Source organism: Dichomitus squalens (assembly GCF_000275845.1).
Source record: "Dichomitus squalens LYAD-421 SS1 unplaced genomic scaffold DICSQscaffold_71, whole genome shotgun sequence".
Taxonomy (NCBI): Eukaryota; Fungi; Basidiomycota; class Agaricomycetes; order Polyporales; family Polyporaceae; genus Dichomitus; species Dichomitus squalens.
In genome coordinates, this window is record NW_006766953.1 from 97402 (window position 1) to 115886 (window position 18485).

General features: G+C 54.5%; 7 protein-coding genes across 7 annotated transcripts; 1 reads left to right on the forward strand and 6 right to left on the reverse strand.

The window, feature by feature from the left end:
• Positions 1-403: 403 nt before the first annotated feature.
• Positions 404-1036, reverse strand: DICSQDRAFT_71191 (PEBP-like protein; the record flags this gene model as incomplete). The annotated part of the gene is made up of 3 exons (XM_007370601.1): positions 404-696; positions 753-857; positions 919-1036. 3 exons carry the CDS (start codon positions 1034-1036, stop codon positions 404-406), a joined length of 516 nt encoding a protein of 171 aa, XP_007370663.1.
• Positions 1037-2985: 1949 nt separating this feature from the next.
• DICSQDRAFT_93481 (uncharacterized protein) lies at positions 2986-3755 on the reverse strand. Its single transcript, XM_007370602.1, has 3 exons — positions 3620-3755; positions 3313-3531; positions 2986-3248 (listed from the first exon to the last, which is right to left on the reverse strand). Exons 1-2 carry the CDS (start codon positions 3693-3695, stop codon positions 3341-3343), a joined length of 267 nt encoding a protein of 88 aa, XP_007370664.1. The 5' UTR covers positions 3696-3755; the 3' UTR covers positions 2986-3248; positions 3313-3340.
• Positions 3756-3968: 213 nt separating this feature from the next.
• Positions 3969-7319, reverse strand: DICSQDRAFT_183742 (ATP-dependent RNA helicase FAL1). Its single transcript, XM_007370603.1, has 9 exons — positions 7269-7319; positions 7111-7207; positions 6360-7057; positions 6187-6302; positions 6054-6137; positions 5930-5999; positions 5834-5873; positions 5750-5772; positions 3969-5699 (listed from the first exon to the last, which is right to left on the reverse strand). The coding sequence occupies exons 1-9, from the start codon at positions 7296-7298 to the stop codon at positions 5664-5666; spliced, it is 1194 nt and encodes a 397-aa protein (XP_007370665.1). The 5' UTR covers positions 7299-7319; the 3' UTR covers positions 3969-5663.
• Positions 7320-7424: 105 nt separating this feature from the next.
• DICSQDRAFT_93488 (RNA splicing factor PRP9) lies at positions 7425-9429 on the forward strand. Its single transcript, XM_007370604.1, has 6 exons — positions 7425-7851; positions 7908-8109; positions 8163-8371; positions 8428-8984; positions 9042-9132; positions 9188-9429. The coding sequence occupies exons 1-6, from the start codon at positions 7458-7460 to the stop codon at positions 9319-9321; spliced, it is 1587 nt and encodes a 528-aa protein (XP_007370666.1). The 5' UTR covers positions 7425-7457; the 3' UTR covers positions 9322-9429.
• Positions 9430-9431: 2 nt separating this feature from the next.
• Positions 9432-13722, reverse strand: DICSQDRAFT_141156 (inositol polyphosphate phosphatase). The gene is made up of 21 exons (XM_007370605.1): positions 13439-13722; positions 12899-13374; positions 12660-12839; positions 12540-12606; positions 12145-12439; positions 11967-12083; positions 11607-11913; positions 11479-11555; positions 11359-11425; positions 11264-11309; positions 11196-11205; positions 11069-11149; positions 10932-11016; positions 10801-10881; positions 10561-10751; positions 10394-10502; positions 10198-10336; positions 10059-10139; positions 9842-9997; positions 9746-9790; positions 9432-9689 (listed from the first exon to the last, which is right to left on the reverse strand). Exons 1-21 carry the CDS (start codon positions 13665-13667, stop codon positions 9442-9444), a joined length of 3087 nt encoding a protein of 1028 aa, XP_007370667.1. The 5' UTR covers positions 13668-13722; the 3' UTR covers positions 9432-9441.
• A 352-nt stretch (positions 13723-14074) lies between these two features.
• DICSQDRAFT_157844 (uncharacterized protein) lies at positions 14075-15249 on the reverse strand (the record flags this gene model as incomplete). Its single annotated transcript, XM_007370606.1, has 5 exons — positions 14075-14499; positions 14565-14943; positions 14995-15074; positions 15128-15174; positions 15227-15249. The coding sequence occupies 5 exons, from the start codon at positions 15247-15249 to the stop codon at positions 14075-14077; spliced, it is 954 nt and encodes a 317-aa protein (XP_007370668.1).
• A 394-nt stretch (positions 15250-15643) lies between these two features.
• On the reverse strand, positions 15644-18040 carry DICSQDRAFT_141158 (uncharacterized protein). The gene is made up of 18 exons (XM_007370607.1): positions 17647-18040; positions 17479-17563; positions 17394-17407; positions 17231-17339; positions 17162-17179; positions 17085-17110; positions 17003-17028; positions 16915-16949; positions 16833-16857; positions 16761-16772; positions 16693-16708; positions 16585-16633; positions 16434-16534; positions 16323-16382; positions 16244-16271; positions 16131-16188; positions 15806-16065; positions 15644-15729 (listed from the first exon to the last, which is right to left on the reverse strand). The coding sequence occupies exons 1-18, from the start codon at positions 17739-17741 to the stop codon at positions 15709-15711; spliced, it is 1038 nt and encodes a 345-aa protein (XP_007370669.1). The 5' UTR covers positions 17742-18040; the 3' UTR covers positions 15644-15708.
• Positions 18041-18485: the final 445 nt, after the last annotated feature.

Genomic DNA, 18485 nt, shown 5'->3' on the forward strand with positions numbered 1-18485 from the left:
GCAGACGAAGTTCACAAGACGAGCATTCCCATGATACACATCGCGATCGTTATCCCGACAACGCTCAGCTTCTCCATGCCCATCATCATCGAAGCGGCGTTGGACGCACCCGTGCTCGCAGCAGCCCCGGCGCTCGTGCCTGCAGAGCCCGATGGACTAGTGTTCGTGCTTGCTGCAGCCGAGGCGGACGACGAGCCGCTCGCGGGAGTGGACGTGTTGTCTGGACCCGTCAAGAAGAAGTTGCCCGCTACAGGGCTTCCAAGACCAGCTTCTACCGCAAATAGCGAGATGTTGAAGTTGCTAACAGGCGTGGAGGCGTTGACGAAGTTGGGGGCCACCTGACTGAAGTTGGCCGGCTGCACGAAGAGCAGAAGGATGTACCTGTAGAGAAGCAGCGTTAATCTCAGACGCTCGTGAGAACAATATCGGGTGTATGGACGGACCGGTGGGGATCCGAGCCCGCAGGTGGGGTGGGGCGCAGGAAGTCTGAGATGGCAGGAGTGTTGTTCACAAGGAGGGCACCATCAGCGAGGGAGCCGCTGAGAGTAATGTTAGGCGCAAGGAGGTGGCGAATCTCAGCCTCAGTCGGATTTTGCGGCGTGGGGGCATCAGGATCGACCATCGCCAAGACGAAGGTCTGTGATGCTAGGCTTGTGTCGTTACTCGTGAACGAAACCGTCGGGCGGAGCGCGTTCTCTACGGGCTCCCTTCAGTCAGCAACAGTCGAGGCTGGGGCTATAGCGTAGACTCACGCTCCCGCGTCAGGTTCTGTCCAGGCGTCACTGTCACGTTGAGATTCGTTGTATTGTCAAAGAATACGACACCCAAAAGACCCGTAGGGTTGAACGTGGGGATCACTGCAACATATGGATCAGCTCGGCTCAGCCTGGAACTTGAAGGAGGTGGTGCTGAACGTACCAATCGGAACGATACTCGCAGCCGAGAAGGCTTGCGCGACTTGAGCGATCGTCACATTGCTCGTCTGAGCCGCGACCACTGTAGCGAGGGTAGCAAGGGAGAAGAGCTTCGCAAACATCTCAAACATTGCTTGTCGAGGAATCTGTGGTGGGGATTTGAGACTGATTATGAAAGGCGCGGATGAGCAAGGCTAGCTGGAGGGCAAAGATTCAGGTGCTGTTACGATGAGCGGACCCGTCGTCCTCAACCTCCCCCGCAACGTTGGGCTTAATATAAGCCAAGCTGATTCTTGGCCGTGTGATCGCGCGACCAGAGGCGGACTACACATGAGAATATCCGCTCGGACACTTCGCCATCCTACCCACGCATTCACCATACCAGCTAATTGCGGAGGACATCGTCGGGACGAGGCCAGTACTTGAGCTGTCCTCTGCTGTGTTGGTGACCTGGCCGAGGCGACGGGCAGGAAGTTGGGTAATGCTGTGTAGACCAGTTGGCTGATGCGCGCGACGCGCTATGGATGATATTTCACATGATCCTGGCTGACCCCATCAACACACGGATGGTGCAAGGATAGAGGATGAGTAGGTTTCCGGACATGGACGGCGCAGCGGACGCATCCAGCGAAGGGAGAATTCAATGGTGATCGATTAGTTGCCTTACCTAACCAGCGGCACTCGTGGCGGCATGCATGTTCGACCGCACCGTCCCACGCAGTGCCCACTGGCAGCACCAACGAAGCTACTCGGAGCGTCGTGACACGGGTGGTCCTTGCGATATATTGGCAGCTTTGAGACAAGGGTCATAGGACACCAGCCGACATGATGACTCCCAGGACCATGTGCAAGATGATGAAGTAATTACGGTACCTGGGCAAGAAGGCACCTCGCTGTGTGAATCTCAGAGACTTCATTGCTTCGTTCAATTGCCCATGCGGTCTGTGCGAACAGCGTTACGACGCCATGTAGCAGCAGTCTTAGAGGGGCCATCCAAAAATTCACTATGCGGGCAATCACCCCGAGAATACGCAGACGTGTCCAGGGGAATGGAGTAATTACCACCCTCTCAGTCCTGCTCGCACGCGGACCCAAGTCTTTGAGTTCACCGGAGACATTTGACCCACCCTAGCCGTAATAAGACACTCGGGCGGCACTTCAGGTTTTACCTTTCTCTGTGAGGGTGGCGGTCACCCTGAGCACGATCAAGCCCGGCAATGTGTACAGATACCCGCCGGTGGCTGAGAACGTAACTTCTCAGTTAAACTGCCTTTGGCGCAATGGTTTCGACGGGCGGGTTCGAGCCACTTTACATTCTCGCGTGCACCGGCTAGAGCATGTCAGGCTATGGCCAATCATTGAAGACCGGGAAGAAGCCTCGACGTCGTCACGTCGATGCCATAGACAAGCGGCATGATATTCATCCCAATGAGTCCACATGATGGCCAGTGGCAAACACCATGCACTCCCAGCCAGAATTCGGGGAGTTTAGAAGGCGGGCGAAATTTTACTGTCTGCGCTCGACTCCTGACCTTAGGCGACGATAGAACTATGCCTATAATAATCTGGCACCGAGAATAGAGCCCAATTAGCACTGGCAGTCCCATCTGAACCAAGGCGGCGCCACGCGACAAGCACTACCGGGAAGACCGTAGTCTGCGGTGTGGTTAATTATCAACACCACCGACGCACCAATTCGATCTCGGGTGCTGAGCAGATCTCGGTCCTCTGGCGCCTCCGCTCAACCAGACCGGCGACAAGCCCAAAACACACTAATGGAACGATGCGTTCCTATCGAGGGTTCAGTAGGCTGGGCCCGTACGCCCGCGTTTGGCCCGACACGGCTCAAAGCCGGGCGATCGCAAGCCTTAACAGCGTGCAATCCCCGCAATCCCGCCCAGCCTACGCGTAGTACGCCGGACATGGATCCAGTCCGCGAAGCGTTGCAACGAGGCCCGGGAGCCGTACTAGCTACCCAGGGTGGAGCATCATTCGCTTTGGATTGCGATGGCGGCCGTGACAGACCCACCGACGACGGCAGGGCACGGCCCCCGAGTCCATGTGGATGCAAGGGTTCCGTTACGTGCCTCTTACAGGGCCAAAGGAGCTCATCGGCGCAGAAAACAGGGCGCGATTTGTTGCGGAATCTGGCTTGGAGCCGTCACTGTAACACCCCGCAAACCGAGCGCGACCTCCGCGGAGCTACGACCACCCGATCCTAGTCCCACTTCGGCGTGCGTGCTGTCCGTATTGCCATATGTGCGGGGTGGGAAGGTGAAATGGCAGTCAGGATCTCATCAATGATGCATGACACATCGACGCCAAATGGACCCACTACATTTAGCCAAAAAATATTCATACAAGACGAACATGGACTAGAAGGAGTGGTAGAATTCACCTTTGACACGGAGTCCGACCGTCGGTGCTCAGATCTTGTGAGACAAGCGCACCACGTCTGCGCACTCGTCCTGGCCCCTCACGCACACGATTGTCGAGGCCCCCTCGTCCTGTGCATCGGGGATGAGACATTTGACGTCCTGTACATCGGGGCAGGGGCAGTCCGATGGCTGCGAGACGCAGACGAGGGTGTCCGGGCAGAGGTAGGTCGAGCATGGAACTGTACGGAGAAATAATTAAGACAATTCTAGCCATTTTTTCTCGGGAGGAGATTGCTGAGCTTAGGCGGAAATATGAGCCTGACTTACCTGCATCAGAATGTGCCTGCCACTGCCCCATGCCGCCAGCAGGTTTGTGCTGTTGCTGTTGATGTCCACCAAACATCTGTTCAAAGAACCCGAACTGCCCGAGAACGAGGGAGAAGTGGAGTGCCAAGCACAGGAGGAGTGTGTATAGGAGCATGTTGCAGAGGAGAGAAACTACAGACAAGCTCAATGGCGGTGGCGAAGAGGTCCACGAGCAGTGCTCTCAGGCTCGTGTCCCCACTGCGCCCATCCACGTGTACCTTTCAATCTCCAGCTCGACAATGTTAACGTGCCTCTCGTTCTCACTGTTTCACACAAGCAATATTCCTACAAGTGCATATGCCTATTCAATGACTCGTACAAATCGATAAGTGCTACGCGTAAGACCTCGAGCGATCCAAATCGAGAGATGGTCAGTCGTCAGAGTCGGCCCAGATCACAGCCGAACGAGCGCGTAGCAATACATGCGCGGTAGGGCGTAAAGGCGTAGAGTAGTAGCATGAGGTGAGATGGAGCATGGTAGCGTGTGGTGACAACACAACAGTTCCTGTTGCGAGGGTGTATGTGGACGGGGAACGAGAGAAGGAGCCAAGACCGAACAAGATACCTAAGATGCAAAGCACGACGGAATCACTGAAGATACTCATCGTCACCATCGACATCGTCCAATTCCTCCTCCATGGCACGCCTCATCAGCTTCCGTTCCTCCTTGCCGAGTGGAGTACGGCCGGGGGTGGTCCCAACGAGAGTGGCTGCGGGACTAGCTACCGGCCTCAAGGCGCGCTCCTTCGGCGTTGTCAGGTAGTCGTGTACGTGCTTGGGGTGCGGAGAAGCAGGAACAGGCTTCTTCACGCTGCCCTTCGCCGTAGGAGACAGGAGACCAGCCTTGAGCCACGCCGTCTCTGAAGGTGTAACCGGAGTGGCCAATTTCTTACTGGAATTCCGTCGGGGAGCGACGTTCTCCTTGTCGTGTTCCTGATCGGCATAGTACGGCGTGGAAGCAGGGTCGGGCGATGAACTAGAAGCCACTGGGACGAGAATGTGAGGATCTTGATAGATGTCGAATCCAGGGTAGTGAATGGACTGTCGGTCGGGGGGTATAACCACGCGCGGAATGAGCAACGGCGCGATGGTAAGAACGCGGATGGCAGCGGTACGTTCATCATCCGAGCCAGACTGAGCGTGCCCAGCGTTGTGGTCAGACTCCGACGGACTCCTTAGGCCAGAGGCCGAGGGAGACCGCGAGGCCCGACGTGCGGCCAGCCGAGTCGAGCGGCGCATACTCGTCGTGGTCTGAGTGCTCGCGCTCGCGCTCGGCGTCCGCTTGGGGCTCCTCCGCGGGGTCCCAGAACCACCACCTTCGCAAGCAGTAGAGTCCGAAGCGTCCGAACCAAAGTCGAGTCTCTTGGCGGGGCTGTCCGGGCCTTGTAGCAGAGCGTGGAAATGTGCAGGTGCGAACCTGGCGCTACTGCTAGACCCGGAGAGCGGGCTCTTTGTGTACTTTGGAGAAGTGATCCCTTCAGCGGCCTTCAACCTCCTCTTCGCAGGACTGTCCAGCGACCCGATACCCGGTGAATGAGGGCGTTTGTGAGGACGCGACGGCGTCCCTGGGGCGCTCGGAGTGGCCGAGAAGAGGCGGATGTCGTATGGTTGCAAAGGGCCAGGGCGAACATGGGAGACCATGATGAGAGGCGTGCTTTCGACGATGCTTGTGCGAGATAGTATGTGGTGTGGAAGACCGAGGAAAACAGAAGGCGGAGGACTTGGCTTTTATGATGGCTGTTGGAAACCAAACCACGACGCGCCACGCGTCGGCACCCCGCGTCGCGATGACTCACATGACCGTCACCGTCACGCTGTCACGCCGCGACAAAAGACTTCCGATGACTCGCGGTCAGCCTGACAAAGCAGGGCCAGGCAAGGTATCTGGGCGCGCACTCTGAAGTCCAAACTCAAACGTATCATTGCACACAACACAAAGAGAATAGAAGGAAAACTTCCCGAGGTGATACTATACATGTACAGCAGATACAAAGCAAGGAACAGCCTAAATAAGTTCTGCAGCGTTGACCGGCATCTCATCCTGCACATCTGGTCAAATGATGTCACTCCAACAAGGGACATAGGACTCACAATCTGAGTACCATAGTACTGCTCTACATGCGACGCGACTAGTGTTAGCGACCGATGATGCAGGCATTCAAACAAGGAACATACCGATATCACGGAGTATACGAACGTCATCCACAGTCACAAACTGTATAAAGGTTCAGCACACGGAGTCCGTCAAGAGAACAATGGAAAGGTACGCACGTTGATGGCAACACCCTTCCGTCCGAAACGACCTGAGCGACCAATGCGGTGGATGTAGTTTTCACGGTTCCTTCACATTGTCATGAGAGCGAGAACAATGGTCTCTCACAAAGTGAAAACTTACGCGGGCAGGTCGTAGTTGATGACAAGCGAGACTTGCTGCACGTCAATACCGCGTGCCCAAACATCGGTGGTGATGAGGACACGCCTGTGACGGGTTGAGCCAGCGAACAGAGCGAGAACAAGGGTGTACATACGACGTGCCACTCCGGAACTCCGCCATAATCGCATCCCGCTCCTTCTGCGCCATCTCTCCATGCATCGACGAAACAGTGAAATTTGCGTTCCGCATCTTCTCCGTCAACCAATCCACCTGTCACCCGCTCAAAGTGAGCACGCATTCGTCACGCAACATATCGACCCCACCCACCTTTCTCCTCGTGTTGCAGAAGATGACCGCTTGCGTGATGGTGAGGGTATCGTACAGGTCGCACAGCGTGTCGAACTTCCAGTCCTCCTTCTCCACCGCCACGAAGAACTGCTTGATACCCTCCAGCGTCAACTCATCACGCCTGACGAGGATGCGGATAGGGTCCGTCATGAACTTCGTCGTCATTTCCAGCACGTCGTAGGGGAGCGTTGCACTGAGCAGCACGACCTGCGTCGCGGGCGGGAGGTAACGGTAGACGTCGTAAATCTGGTCCTTGAAACCCTTGTTGAGCAGTTCGTCCGCCTCGTCCAATACGAGCATCTTGATGTTCCGGGTGCGCAGGCTTCGGCGGCGGATCATGTCGAAGACACGGCCGGGGGTTCCTGAGACTACGTGCTGGCCGTACTCAAGCTTGCGAATGTCCTCGCCGATGGACGTGCCGCCAATGCACGCATGGCACTGAACGTTCATGTAGTCGCCGAGCGCAAGAAGGACGGACTGGATTTGTGTGGCCAACTCGCGGGTGGGTGAGAGAACAAGAGCCTGCGTCTCGCGAACTGTCACGTCGATGGATTGGAGAATGGAGATGGAGAACGTTGCAGTTTTTCCGGTACCGGACTGTGCTTGTGCAATGACATCGCGTCCTTGGATGATCGGAAGAATGGCACGCTGCTGGATGGCAGACGGCTTTTCGAAGTCTGCGCTTTGTTAGCACAACACAAAAGTTAGTATGCAGGGCAAATACACATACTATACGCGTAAATGCCGCGCAAGAGGTCTTCCTTCAAGCCAAGGTCATCGAAGGTCGAGACGACAGGTACCGCCTCGGAAGACTCAAAGATGAGTTTCTGTCACAAAACAACAGAACTGCTGAGTTCATGCAAGATAAACACATGCCGTAACACGTACTTCATCGCCAGGGTTGATTCCGCCAGACATAGTGAAAGAGGTGAGTAGTGGAGGAGAGGGAGAGAGGCGGAGTTCAAAATCTCGGACGCTCTGCGTCAGTTCAAGGCTAAGCGCCCAGAGCCTTCGCTCTCTGCTGCAGCCTCCTGCGGTCCCCCTTGCTACCCTATACCTCCTTTGGTCTCACTTGCCATGGATTCTGTCATCGAAGTGCAACGCCAGACGCACGAAGAGATTGAGCATCTTGAGCGCGCGCTCTATGCCACGCTCTCGAAGACCCAGTCGACACACCAAGTCCGCTTGCAAAATGAGCACAAGGCTTCCCAGCTTCTCGACCGAATACACGCGCGCGTCGTAGCCCTCAATAACTTGTACGAGGACCAGGACACGCGGAAGGCCGAGATAGACTCTCTTTCTGCTCCACCTCGACAAGATGACCTTTCTGCGTTCTATGACCGGCTAAGCAAGATCCAGGAGCACCATGCGAAGTACCCGGATTCAGTTGTCGGCGGCTTCGAGCTTGAGCTGGCGGCTTTTGTTGATGAGGCGGAGGAGTTGGATGGCGAGGAGTTTGAGCAGGATGACCGTGCGTGTTTGGCCTCTCGATGCTCGCCGGGCTCTAACCTGCGTGCGCGCCGGCAGCTATCGCCTTGCTGTTCTCGGGAGAGGAAGGCTACGGCAAATATCTTGACCTGTACGCTAACCACACGACGTACAACAATCTCAAGCACATTGGCAAGAGACTGGCATACTTGCAGTATCTAGACGTTCTCCTTGCCGCTCAGTCTTCAACTGTTCATACTGAACTGCCCAAAGAGTGTCGCTTGCATCGCGATTATGAGCTGTGGGTTCCTTTCCTCGTCGGTTCAGTGACTACGACTGATGTCATCTTTACAGGTACATCCGAGCTCTCCATGCTTACCTTTTATCCTTCATGAAGCGGTCACAACCCCTGATCGACATCGAGTCGCAGCAGCGCGAAGCGGAACAGCAGTTCAACCAGGCCTGGGAGGAGTTAGGGTTAGCGGAAGAGTGGGAGGACTCGAAGCAGGCAAAGGCGGCGACTGGGGAGAACGGGGAGAGCATTGGTATTTGGTGTACCGCCTGTAAGTACGCTACACGTCCGCTATTCCACCACTCGACTTCACGCTTCTATCCGCAGGCCAGAAGATGTATTCAAAACAAACCGTCTATGATGCCCACCTCAACTCCAAAAAGCACATCAAAGCTGCCCAGAAGCAATCTGAATCCGATGCACCGCCTCCGAACCCCAATGGCCCCACACCCACAAACGGTGCACATTCAGTGAATAGTAACGGCGATTCCTCAAAGGCGTCCGACAAGAACAAGCACCGCACCGCCGCCCTTTTCACCCACCTCGTCTCCCAACTCCTCCGCGAGCTTGCCTCGGCGCTGAACGACACGAAGTCCAACGTCGAGCGTCGGTTCTCGCTCACTGCCCGCGAGCGCGAGCAGGAACTGCTCGAGCAGGCGAAGAAGCCACCTCCGCCGACCAAAACGCCCGCGAACGGCGAGGGCGCGGAGGAAGAGGAAGAGGAGGAGCGCATCTACAACCCTCTCAAGCTTCCATTGGGATGGGATGGCAAACCGATCCCTTACTGGCTGTACAAGCTGCATGGCCTCGGCGTGGAGTACCGGTGCGAGATCTGCTCAGACCACGTGTACATGGGAAGGAAGAACTTCGACAGGCACTTTCAGGTACGTCGTCGATCGTGTTAGAGAGATACTATGTCGATTGACCGATGGGGTCCGTAGGAATCGAGACATGCCTTCGGTATGCGGGCGCTTGGTCTGCCCAATACGAAACACTTCCACGAGATCACTCGTATCGAGGATGCCCTAGCACGTAAGCAGGACTGCTGTACTCTCATCCACCTGTTCTTGATGAGCGTTTTTGTCAGTCGCCGAGAAGCTCAAGCGCGAGGGCCGAACAGAGATCTTCGAGCAGGAAACTATGGAGGAGCTGGAGGACGAGGAGGGTAACGTCTACAACCGCAAGACATACGAGGACCTCAAGAAGCAGGGTCTTATCTAGTTCGCCTCCGCCCGCCTCATCATGATGTTCTTGCTCTCTCTGCATGTATCCTCTATTTGCAATGCAAGCAATATCCTTGCTGTAATATACATTCTGGACTGTTGGTCTATGCTACATGGGCTATGTATCGGCCATCTCCGTAGTGGGCTTGTTCGCCCGCGTCGGCGGTGGTGGTGCAGGTCTGCGGTGTGTAGGGGCGGGGGGCTGATTCGGAGTAATGGGGGCCTGCAGTGCGTTGTACAGCTCTTCCTCGGACGAGGATGGAGAAGACGAGAGCGACGACTCGCTGGATGAGTCGAACGGATTCGTGCTGCGACCATTCGCTCCGTTGCCTCTAGCGACAGGAATGACAATACCGTTGGGATGATCTAGAACCAGATGTATCAGTTGCTGCAAAGTCCAGTATCATGCAACGACAATTCACCTTGATCATCCCACCAAGCGTGTTCATCGGTGCTGGGCGGAGGCACTATAGAAAGGTTTAGAAACAACACCGGGTTCAGGACTAACATAGACGTACAATCCTGCTCATGCGAGGTGAAAGCCAGAGAAGCAAGCTTTTCGTCGAGCTTCTCACCTGGGGCGGTGGTTGTAACGTTCTCCAAGAGCAACTTCTGGAGTGCTGCTCTTTTAGCGTGATCGACTATCCTCACTTCTGCTCTGAAGAGTGCAAACACTGGCGTCGGAAGAAAGCAAGTTTAGTCGGCTAAACTCTCCGTGAAAACAGATGAACTTGCCGGGCCGGTGGTCGGACGATTTGAGCTCGGCACGCGAGTACACCGTCAAGTCGAGGTTGTTTCCTTTGAACAGGATACGATCTTGGAATGTCATGCCGTCAGGAGTGTGTTGGTCGTTCAGCATGCCGCGGAGACCGACCTGTCCAAGCGGGTATCCGCATCTTCTCGCCACTATCATAGGTATCGGAGTGCAGGTCGTACTTGTACGTGGGTCGGAAGAGCAGAGGTCCTTCTTGGTAGCCATGAAACGCTTCACGGTCATCCATAGCGCGTCTTAGCTGTGATTTGTCAGTGCAGTGAGCTTCGGAAAGGAACACAACGGCTGATCCTCGAACCTGATCCGCAGCAAGGAGGGCGTCGAAGTCGTCTATCTGAGCCAACGTCCTCACGCGCTCGTTATCGAGGTCAATCCGGTAATTCGTGTCCGCCAACCAGATCACATTTCTATCACAAATAGCGTCGGCTTGCGGCGGCTGAGGAGACGTCAATGGTTTGTACTCACTGATGACTGTCGATAGTTTTTCCCTTCAGGAAGTGCAGTCCAGTGACTATGGTCCGGTAGTCGGCATTGCGTTCGACGATGTTAGAATGACCGGCGGCAAGATGAGCAGTGATGAAGCAGAACGTAGTATCATGGTACTCCAGCCGAATGCCAACTGCTCCTTTGTTGCCGGACATGCCTCGTAAACCCGTCTGTTGTGATCGATAAGCCCCCATCTTCCAGCTGGTGAGTGGAGCGTACCTTGTGAGAGGCCGCTTCGACGTTTCGAATCACAGCAGTCAACTCCTTCTTCACTAGCACGAGGAGCGCTGTACCGACCAGCTGTACCCTAGTCAGATGAATTCGCTGGTTTGTTGTTAAAGCTGACTTACCTGGTGGCTTCTGAGGAGGATATACTCGCTCTGTTTATTTGGGCGTCGCTCCAGCGTATCGACGATTTTCGCTTCCCACATACGTCTATAGCCCCTTCAACATATGGAAAATCCACATAGTGAGCTAGTGTGCTGACCTTTTCTCTGGATCTGCCTGAACGATCTGCTGAGCAGTGAGCGGAACTATCTCTTGGAACCCCAACGCAAAGATGTCCGGGCTGCTCCACATCAGTGTCTGCCAGGGAACCCCTAAGAGAAACATACTCTGGGATATCTAGAGTATCGAGATAATCAGAGGCACAAACGCTGAACTGCTAGGCCAGCATACTCACTTGGACGGGGGAACAACCACGGTAGCAGAGACTCCGAAGTTGGTGGCTAAGCGTCGATCAGTGTCTGCGCTAGTGGACGATACAGAGTACCATACTTTGCCGTTGAGGTTCCAAGTGCCCACAAAGATAGAACACTGCTTCGTGGTGGAATATTCGTGCAGCCTGCCCAGAATTCAGGGCCTAAATGGCTGTATGCCAGCAGAGATCACCCGTACCTATTCGCCAATGCCGCGCGAACAGAATCGTGGATGGGGTCGAAGATAGTGACCTGTCGTTGTGTGCTCAAATTTCCCTATTTGTGCATGAGCTCGCTATTCGTACGTCAAGGTGGATGTCTACATACCACGAACATGTCAATGGCGACTTGCTTCCCCTTGTCCTGAAAGTTGTTGATATACGCGCGTGAGACGCTCTTCGTCGCGTCGGACAAGACACCGGCCAATGTACGCTTTCCGCTCCTCGTGAAACTCGTGTTGAGCGCACCGGTGCCTGCATATATGCGGGACAACGCATCGCCGTTCTCAGCCCAGAGTTCGGCATGTGTGGACCATAGTGAGGTCGAGTGTATCCACTCGCGGCGTATATGCATCAGGAACTGCTCGAGGGCTGTGCGGGAGAGGATGTCTTGCACAAAGTTCGTCCGGTCCAGACTGCATGCGGCTCGTCAGGCTAGACCTATACATGAGAATGGGTAGTCACGCACCAATCTAGACAGTTGGTCCGGAAGATGCCTTTCTGCTCCGTGATTATTTCGCTCGAGTTCGCGTCAGCCATCGCGAAGCCGAACCTATCAATGTTGTCCACGACGGACTCCAAATGTCTGGAGACAATGAAGGGATGTGTCAACGCAGAACACGCCTCGGACTCCAGTACTTGCCTACCTGACTTCTCGGAAGACGCTTTCGTGGCCACCGAACTTGACTGCAGCGTGGAAGTCGAAGTTCGTGATCCCAATCGTGTCTCCGACCGAGTTCCGAGCTATCGAAATATGCCGGGTATAGGCCCCAGTGAGCGCCGCTTCGTTCTCCTTCGTCCCGAGCAGATTGATGGCGTGCACTGCGCCATATTCTTCCACTAGAGCGGCGAAGTGACGGTCGAACGCAGGTTGAGATGCTTGAGGACGGGTTATCTGGATCCGCTGGCCGAACGTTTGTAGTCCTTGCTGCTCCCAGAATACTATATTGAGTCGCCGGAGTATAGCAGAAACAGCAGCGCGAGGGAGGAGGGCCACATGTGAACATATGATAACCATAGACTGAGTCGGAAAGATACATACATGGGACGCTACCCCGTACTTGTACGTAACTATAGCAGTGCTGGTCGGTGCTGAAGATAGTTTCGGTCTTGCAGGACTATCAGCACCCCCAACAAACCTTGACACATGGGTCAGCGGTACCTCAACAAAGTTGGCGCAATTGCCGTCATCATCGACACCCCGGGTATTGAATCGCGTTCCGGCTCGTTTCCAGCCCAGTCGAGAGATGAGGGATATAGTCGCAATGATTGGGGTGCCATTCGTCGGCGGTGCGGGAAGAGCGAGTGTGCTCACGCCAACATAGCCTTGGGTGGCAAGTACCTGGTTTGATGCCAGCTGGAAGTCAGCAAGGTGGCCACGCACACGGCAAGCATACGCACAACGAACTGGCATTGGTCCAACTCCACGCGCTCTTGCGGATCCAGGCGGTCTCGGAAGTCAAGCAAGCTCCTCACGATGTACTCGTTCCAGACAAAGCGATCATCAAATGTCGCAGCGTCCCAGGGCTCCTTCCTAGCCAATCGCCGCTGCAGACGTGAGGAGATGTCCCACTGTGGCTCTACAGCGTAGTAGAACGTCCCCGCCGAGATGATTTTGCGCAATGGGGCACAGGGATGCTCGGGCGCAGGGGTTGCCGTGCCGCTGCCTGTGTGTTCCCGCATGTACACGTCGGCCGGGTCGTTATACCCGGGGCTTGCCAAGGGGTCCGCCGTAAGGGAGCTCAGATCGTCCCATGAAGAAGAGGTGAGACAGTAGAAACCAACGTCGTGTATTTGCGATACAGATTCAGGCGTCGCAGAGGAAGGTCTCGTGTTCCCGACTTCGGTGGCAGATGTGATCACGGCCAAGAACATCTCTAGGGTCGTGGACCATGATCGAGGTGGGTTCATTGGTGCCGTGCGTGCATCAAAGGGACATACCGTTCGCAATTGAGATCAACCCCAGGCAACCCTTCACTATCCTCGAAGTTAACTTGATCGCGTTCGTGAGGTCCACCTCTTGCTTCGGGAGAAACTCCACCACCGCCTGCGAGAACGAGTCCGATGCTGCGCGGAACACAAGAGCCCTTGAGGGGCACCCGCGCCGTTCATCTTGAGAGCTAGTCACGAGGTATAGTGTTCTAGGGCTTTCACTCAAGAACAAGTACATGAGGAAAGTCGTAGAAGGGGTATGTAGATGTGCAGAGACTGAGGGTCAAAGGTGGGGGTTGCTAAGAGGTCGACTGAAGTGGGTAAATGGGTCGACACCGGAGCCTCGCGCTTGGTGGCTACACTGCGCACAGGGCAGCGGGTTCAGGAATTGGGGCAGAAGAGCGGCGCCGTCATTTACAACAGATGGGCAGATCAGTAGGAGAGGTCGAGAAAGGGATCAACAAGCCCTCCGACCTCAGTGGCTGTGTAGTTGTCCTCATCCGTCGCGGTCGGACAGCACAGGGGGCGAGCAACATGGCACTTTTACAATGCCTTCGATAGCATGGACAGCAATAATCTACATGAATTCGAAAGATAGGGCAAAGGCCCTTCAGGCATGGGAGCCTCGCACAGAGTTGCGCCGAACTATGAATCCAAACCGGGGCCCGGCCCGTACGACGTCCTACTCCTCATCTGCACACGCCTGCCCGCATTGTTCTCGGTCTCTCTTGACGAGTTGTCAACGGTCGCTCGCTTTGGTGGAGCACTCAAGCTGAATCCTGACGGGGAACTTGGCCTTGATAGTGATTGGTAGGTGTCGCTGGAAACACGACGGGGAGCAAGCAGTGGTGATGGGAGGTTCATGCCAGTGACGGGCCCGAGTCCAGGGGAGACCGGGTGAACGGCCGATGGGGACCGTGGGGCCAGAATTCCCTCGGTAGTCTCTCGACGACGTGTGCGGGGACGGAGGCGGGGGATGGACTCTACAGGGAGCATGTCGTACAAAGCCTTGAAGAGAGATTGGCGGCTTTGAGTGGACGTGGGCTTGCTTGGAGAAGGCGGTTGATCGCCTAGACATACGGAGGAGGATCAGAAAGAGAGCGAGTGCTACCCCCGCTATTGGCAAGCTACTCACCGGCATTCATGGGCAAGGCATTGTCGTTCGCGCTCAAACTGAGAAACAGAAATAAGGGAGCGAGCCACACACAGACCCCAAAAAAGGTCGCAATGTCGCCAAAGTTTGGGACAGCATGAGAGGGAGGCGGTCCACGGTACGAGCGTTGGGCTCTATGTCTTGCTTCTTGAGTGATCCGCGCGAAGTAGAAGAACCAGAGAAAGTGGTCTGCGACGACGAGGACACATGAACCGAGAAAGCTTGGCGAAGACAGTGAGATAAAAGGCCAGGTGGGTGTGAAGTTCTGGAGGTAGACAATGTGGCAGAAGACGGAGAAGATGATTTGTTTCAGCGGAAGGGAGTCGTAGAAACATAGTAGAAAATGGATCAAGATGATCGCCTAGAGCATAGTTCAACACTCAGCTAAAGCATATGGAAGAGGTCTACGCACATATATAGCCCTCTGTCCGACCACTTTGGCGAGTCGTGAATGCTCCTCGATGAGCTCTGAGATCCATAGCAAGCCGCTCGCTACAAGCCAATATCAGAGACATATTCTCTGATGGTAGGCGCATTCCAATCACCTAGAGACAACGTTATAAAGATGAATGCCGAGGCCGCCCCTACATAGCTGTAGTTTGATTAGAAAGGAATGAGCAGACGAGTCGCGAAACTGTGCAGACCTGAGTAGGTGCAGGAGAGTCATGACGCCAGCCAGTGGAGCAGACCAACAAACCCAGGCGACACTCCCAAAGACTGACGACGTCTATAAGAACCGCGACGGAGACGAGGATCACGCGAGGAGCAATTACAAGCTAGAGGGTGAAAGAACGCAGACCGGACTCAAGCTGAGGCTTACACCAGGGTCGCGTGAACGCGTTCGTGGCACCACGCGCGTAGGCGCTCATATAACTCTGCGCGTGCGGACAGAGCTCGAGAATTGGACGACGGAGTCTGCATAGTTTGTTCCCTTCAATTACTACATTCGGTTGAGGTATTGCACTGCACCGTATATACCTTCTAAAAAGAGTGGTAAATACATGGGGAGCACACACCGTAATCATGCTACACGTGAACCTGACGTTGGTGGAGATGCGGGACACCAGACGTAATGGAGGATGTGCAATTGACAGTATGTGCAGACTGATTACATGCAAAGAGAGATTTACCCAGTACCACCAATTGACTATGCGATAAGAGCGCAAGCAGTCAGCACGATCTCGAGCGATTACCGTGCGTGGTAACGATGAGTTCGCACTTACCGATGCCTTAGAGTCCTGGGATTTGCGATATACCTCCACTATCTCTAGGCCATCTGCAGAGCCGTGATCTTCTGTGACGGGGGAGTATATTGTGGAGGTTGTCAGGCCCGCCGTTTCGGCTTGGTCAGGCGAGCCCGTGTGCTCGACATCCACACGCAGTGCGGTGGTGAACATCGGTGGGTCGTTCTTGTATCGGCCACTAGCCTGATCAGCAAGTTCCTGTTCTGCATGTAGGACCGCGATAAAAGAGCAAGCGTGCACTGTATGATTTGTTAGCAGCTATTAATTGAATGGTGATCTGAAAAGGCGTCCGAAACCAACGTACTCTTCACCAGTATCCAGTAGCTGATGATATAAAAGAACGTGGTAGGCCATAAAAGGAACTGTACACCAGATTGAGTCTTCGCCAATATGGAGCAGCGTAGGGACATCACGCACTGAGGCGAGACTTATCGAAGTCAGAATGCTATGACAAGACGATCAGCTGACAGATCAGGACGATACTTTGGAAACGCACACCGAGAGCACGCCAGTATTTACGACGTAGACAATTATCGTCTGCAACACAATATCGAACCTGGCGATTTTGCGTCAGACGTACGGAAATCAGAAGCCAACTAGAGCATACCGTCTGAGCCCCGTTAAGAATCGCCGGAATAGGGACACCATCGAAACAGCAATGATGGCATCGGAGATGAAGTTCAGAGACGACGTGAAGTAGAAAGACCACTGTGATGAAGCATCAGCAGCATGTGCTGTAAAATTTGAATTCATCTTACCGCGATACCGTCCAGCTCCAAGAACGAATGGGCCCTGAGTCTATGTGATCTGCATGGTTAGTTGGAACCCAATACACGACACAATACACGACAACTTCTGGTATTCACTCTTTGATGCCATAGACTGCCACGTATAAGTGAGTCGGCTTGTTGACGGACAAGTGTGTGGGACTTACAGTTGCCCATGGCTGGTCCACGTTGAAAGTGAGAAGGGGAATGATCAATTCGCATCGATGCATCTGACTTACCAAGGAGCAATAATGAGATAATGACCTAGCAAGGTCCAGTTGGAGCGGATATGCTGATTGCGTCATTGCTACTACTACTTACTATCGCGAAGGGGACTGGAGCCCTTCTCTTGCTAACTGACGGCTCTGTGTTTAGCAGGAGCCATCTTGTCCATAACGAGAACGCTCACATCTCCATATCCTATATGCATATCCCCTGGAATGCCAGTCAGTGACGTTGAAAATCATGGCTAACACAGATAGCGAGCTCACATTCTGACCAAGCCATTGCTACACTCCTGATACAAGAACTCAGTGGACGACATCCACCAATCTGCCCGTTAACTTACTGAGCAAATGGCTATTGCCTTATGAATTTGTCAGAGCGGGCATCGTTATAAGGTGAGTCACGCATTTACCCCGTATACCCAAATGACGCGGGAGAACTGCGTTGGATCTGCATGGAAGGAGATGCAATAATAGTACATGGAACACGACACGATAAACGTATGAGTGGTGTCTATAAGCCTGCGATCATGACATCTCATGAGACTGACACAACGTCAACAGGGTATCTCTCACCATATGATCAGCACCTGCATCCCAGCGAAGGCGCTTCGGTCAATCCATGCATCTGCAACCCAGATACGGAACAGAGTATGCGCACCATCCATCGCGTCCAAAAGGTGGACTGTAGCCGTCCATACCGTCCAACGTACAGAAGCGTCTGGCCGGTAGTTATCCCGTACAGCCTGGCAAAAAAAACACCGCATGTCAAGAGGGTGAGGAAGCTGTGCCCCTCGCAATAGAGAGTGGGCCATATGCAGGTACTCACAACAGTGCGAGGGCGTATCCTATCAATCCAACCCCTATTGTGAGATCGACATTGACAGGTAGGTTGTTACGCGGGCGATCGCGGTCAATAGACATGCACAGAAGTCTTTCGATAAAGATGCGGATATGGCAGAACGGTATTCATCCGCGGTTCCGACACGAAAGAGGTGAGTACGGGTGCGAGGTGGACCCAGTTGTTGGCGATGAGAGGACAGTCCGGGGCGTGGACTTGCGTGCCCGGCCGCAAGGGATCAAGGCCAAGTAGCAAGGCGCCTGAGAGAAGGGATACGGTGTCAATGGTACAATGTCCACCAGCCGCAGACCTACCAAGGAGAGGACGGCAGGGAAGGAGACGAGGGCGAATGCCCGACCACTGAAAGCGAGAACGCGACGAGACTACTTGAATTGTACGGTCGGGTGTTATGTAAGTGGGTACTAGGGTATGTCGAGAAGCCTCCGGGAAGGAGGGGGGTGAGCATGTTCGACTCCGACTCGGCGCGACAACCGCATGAATCTGCGGCGCTTGTTGGTCGGCTCCGCGATGATGAGATGGCTGTTTCTGCTTCCCGAGGTCGTACCTGGTCGTACCGAATTTAGGCGACTAGAGGATACGTAAACGCACCGGACTTCGCCAAAGAAGTGTCCCAATATTGCTAGGCCGACGGTCGGCAGAGACGAAGAAGGAGGAGTGGAGTTAGGCTGCATTGCGTGGGCTGGTGCCCGGTTAACACAACTAACAGTAAGTACCGTGCCTGCACATTGGTTGGATAATAGATTGATCGCCGAGCCTGCGATCCTCTGACATAGCAATGGACCGCCGAAGAGGTCAACTTTAATGAT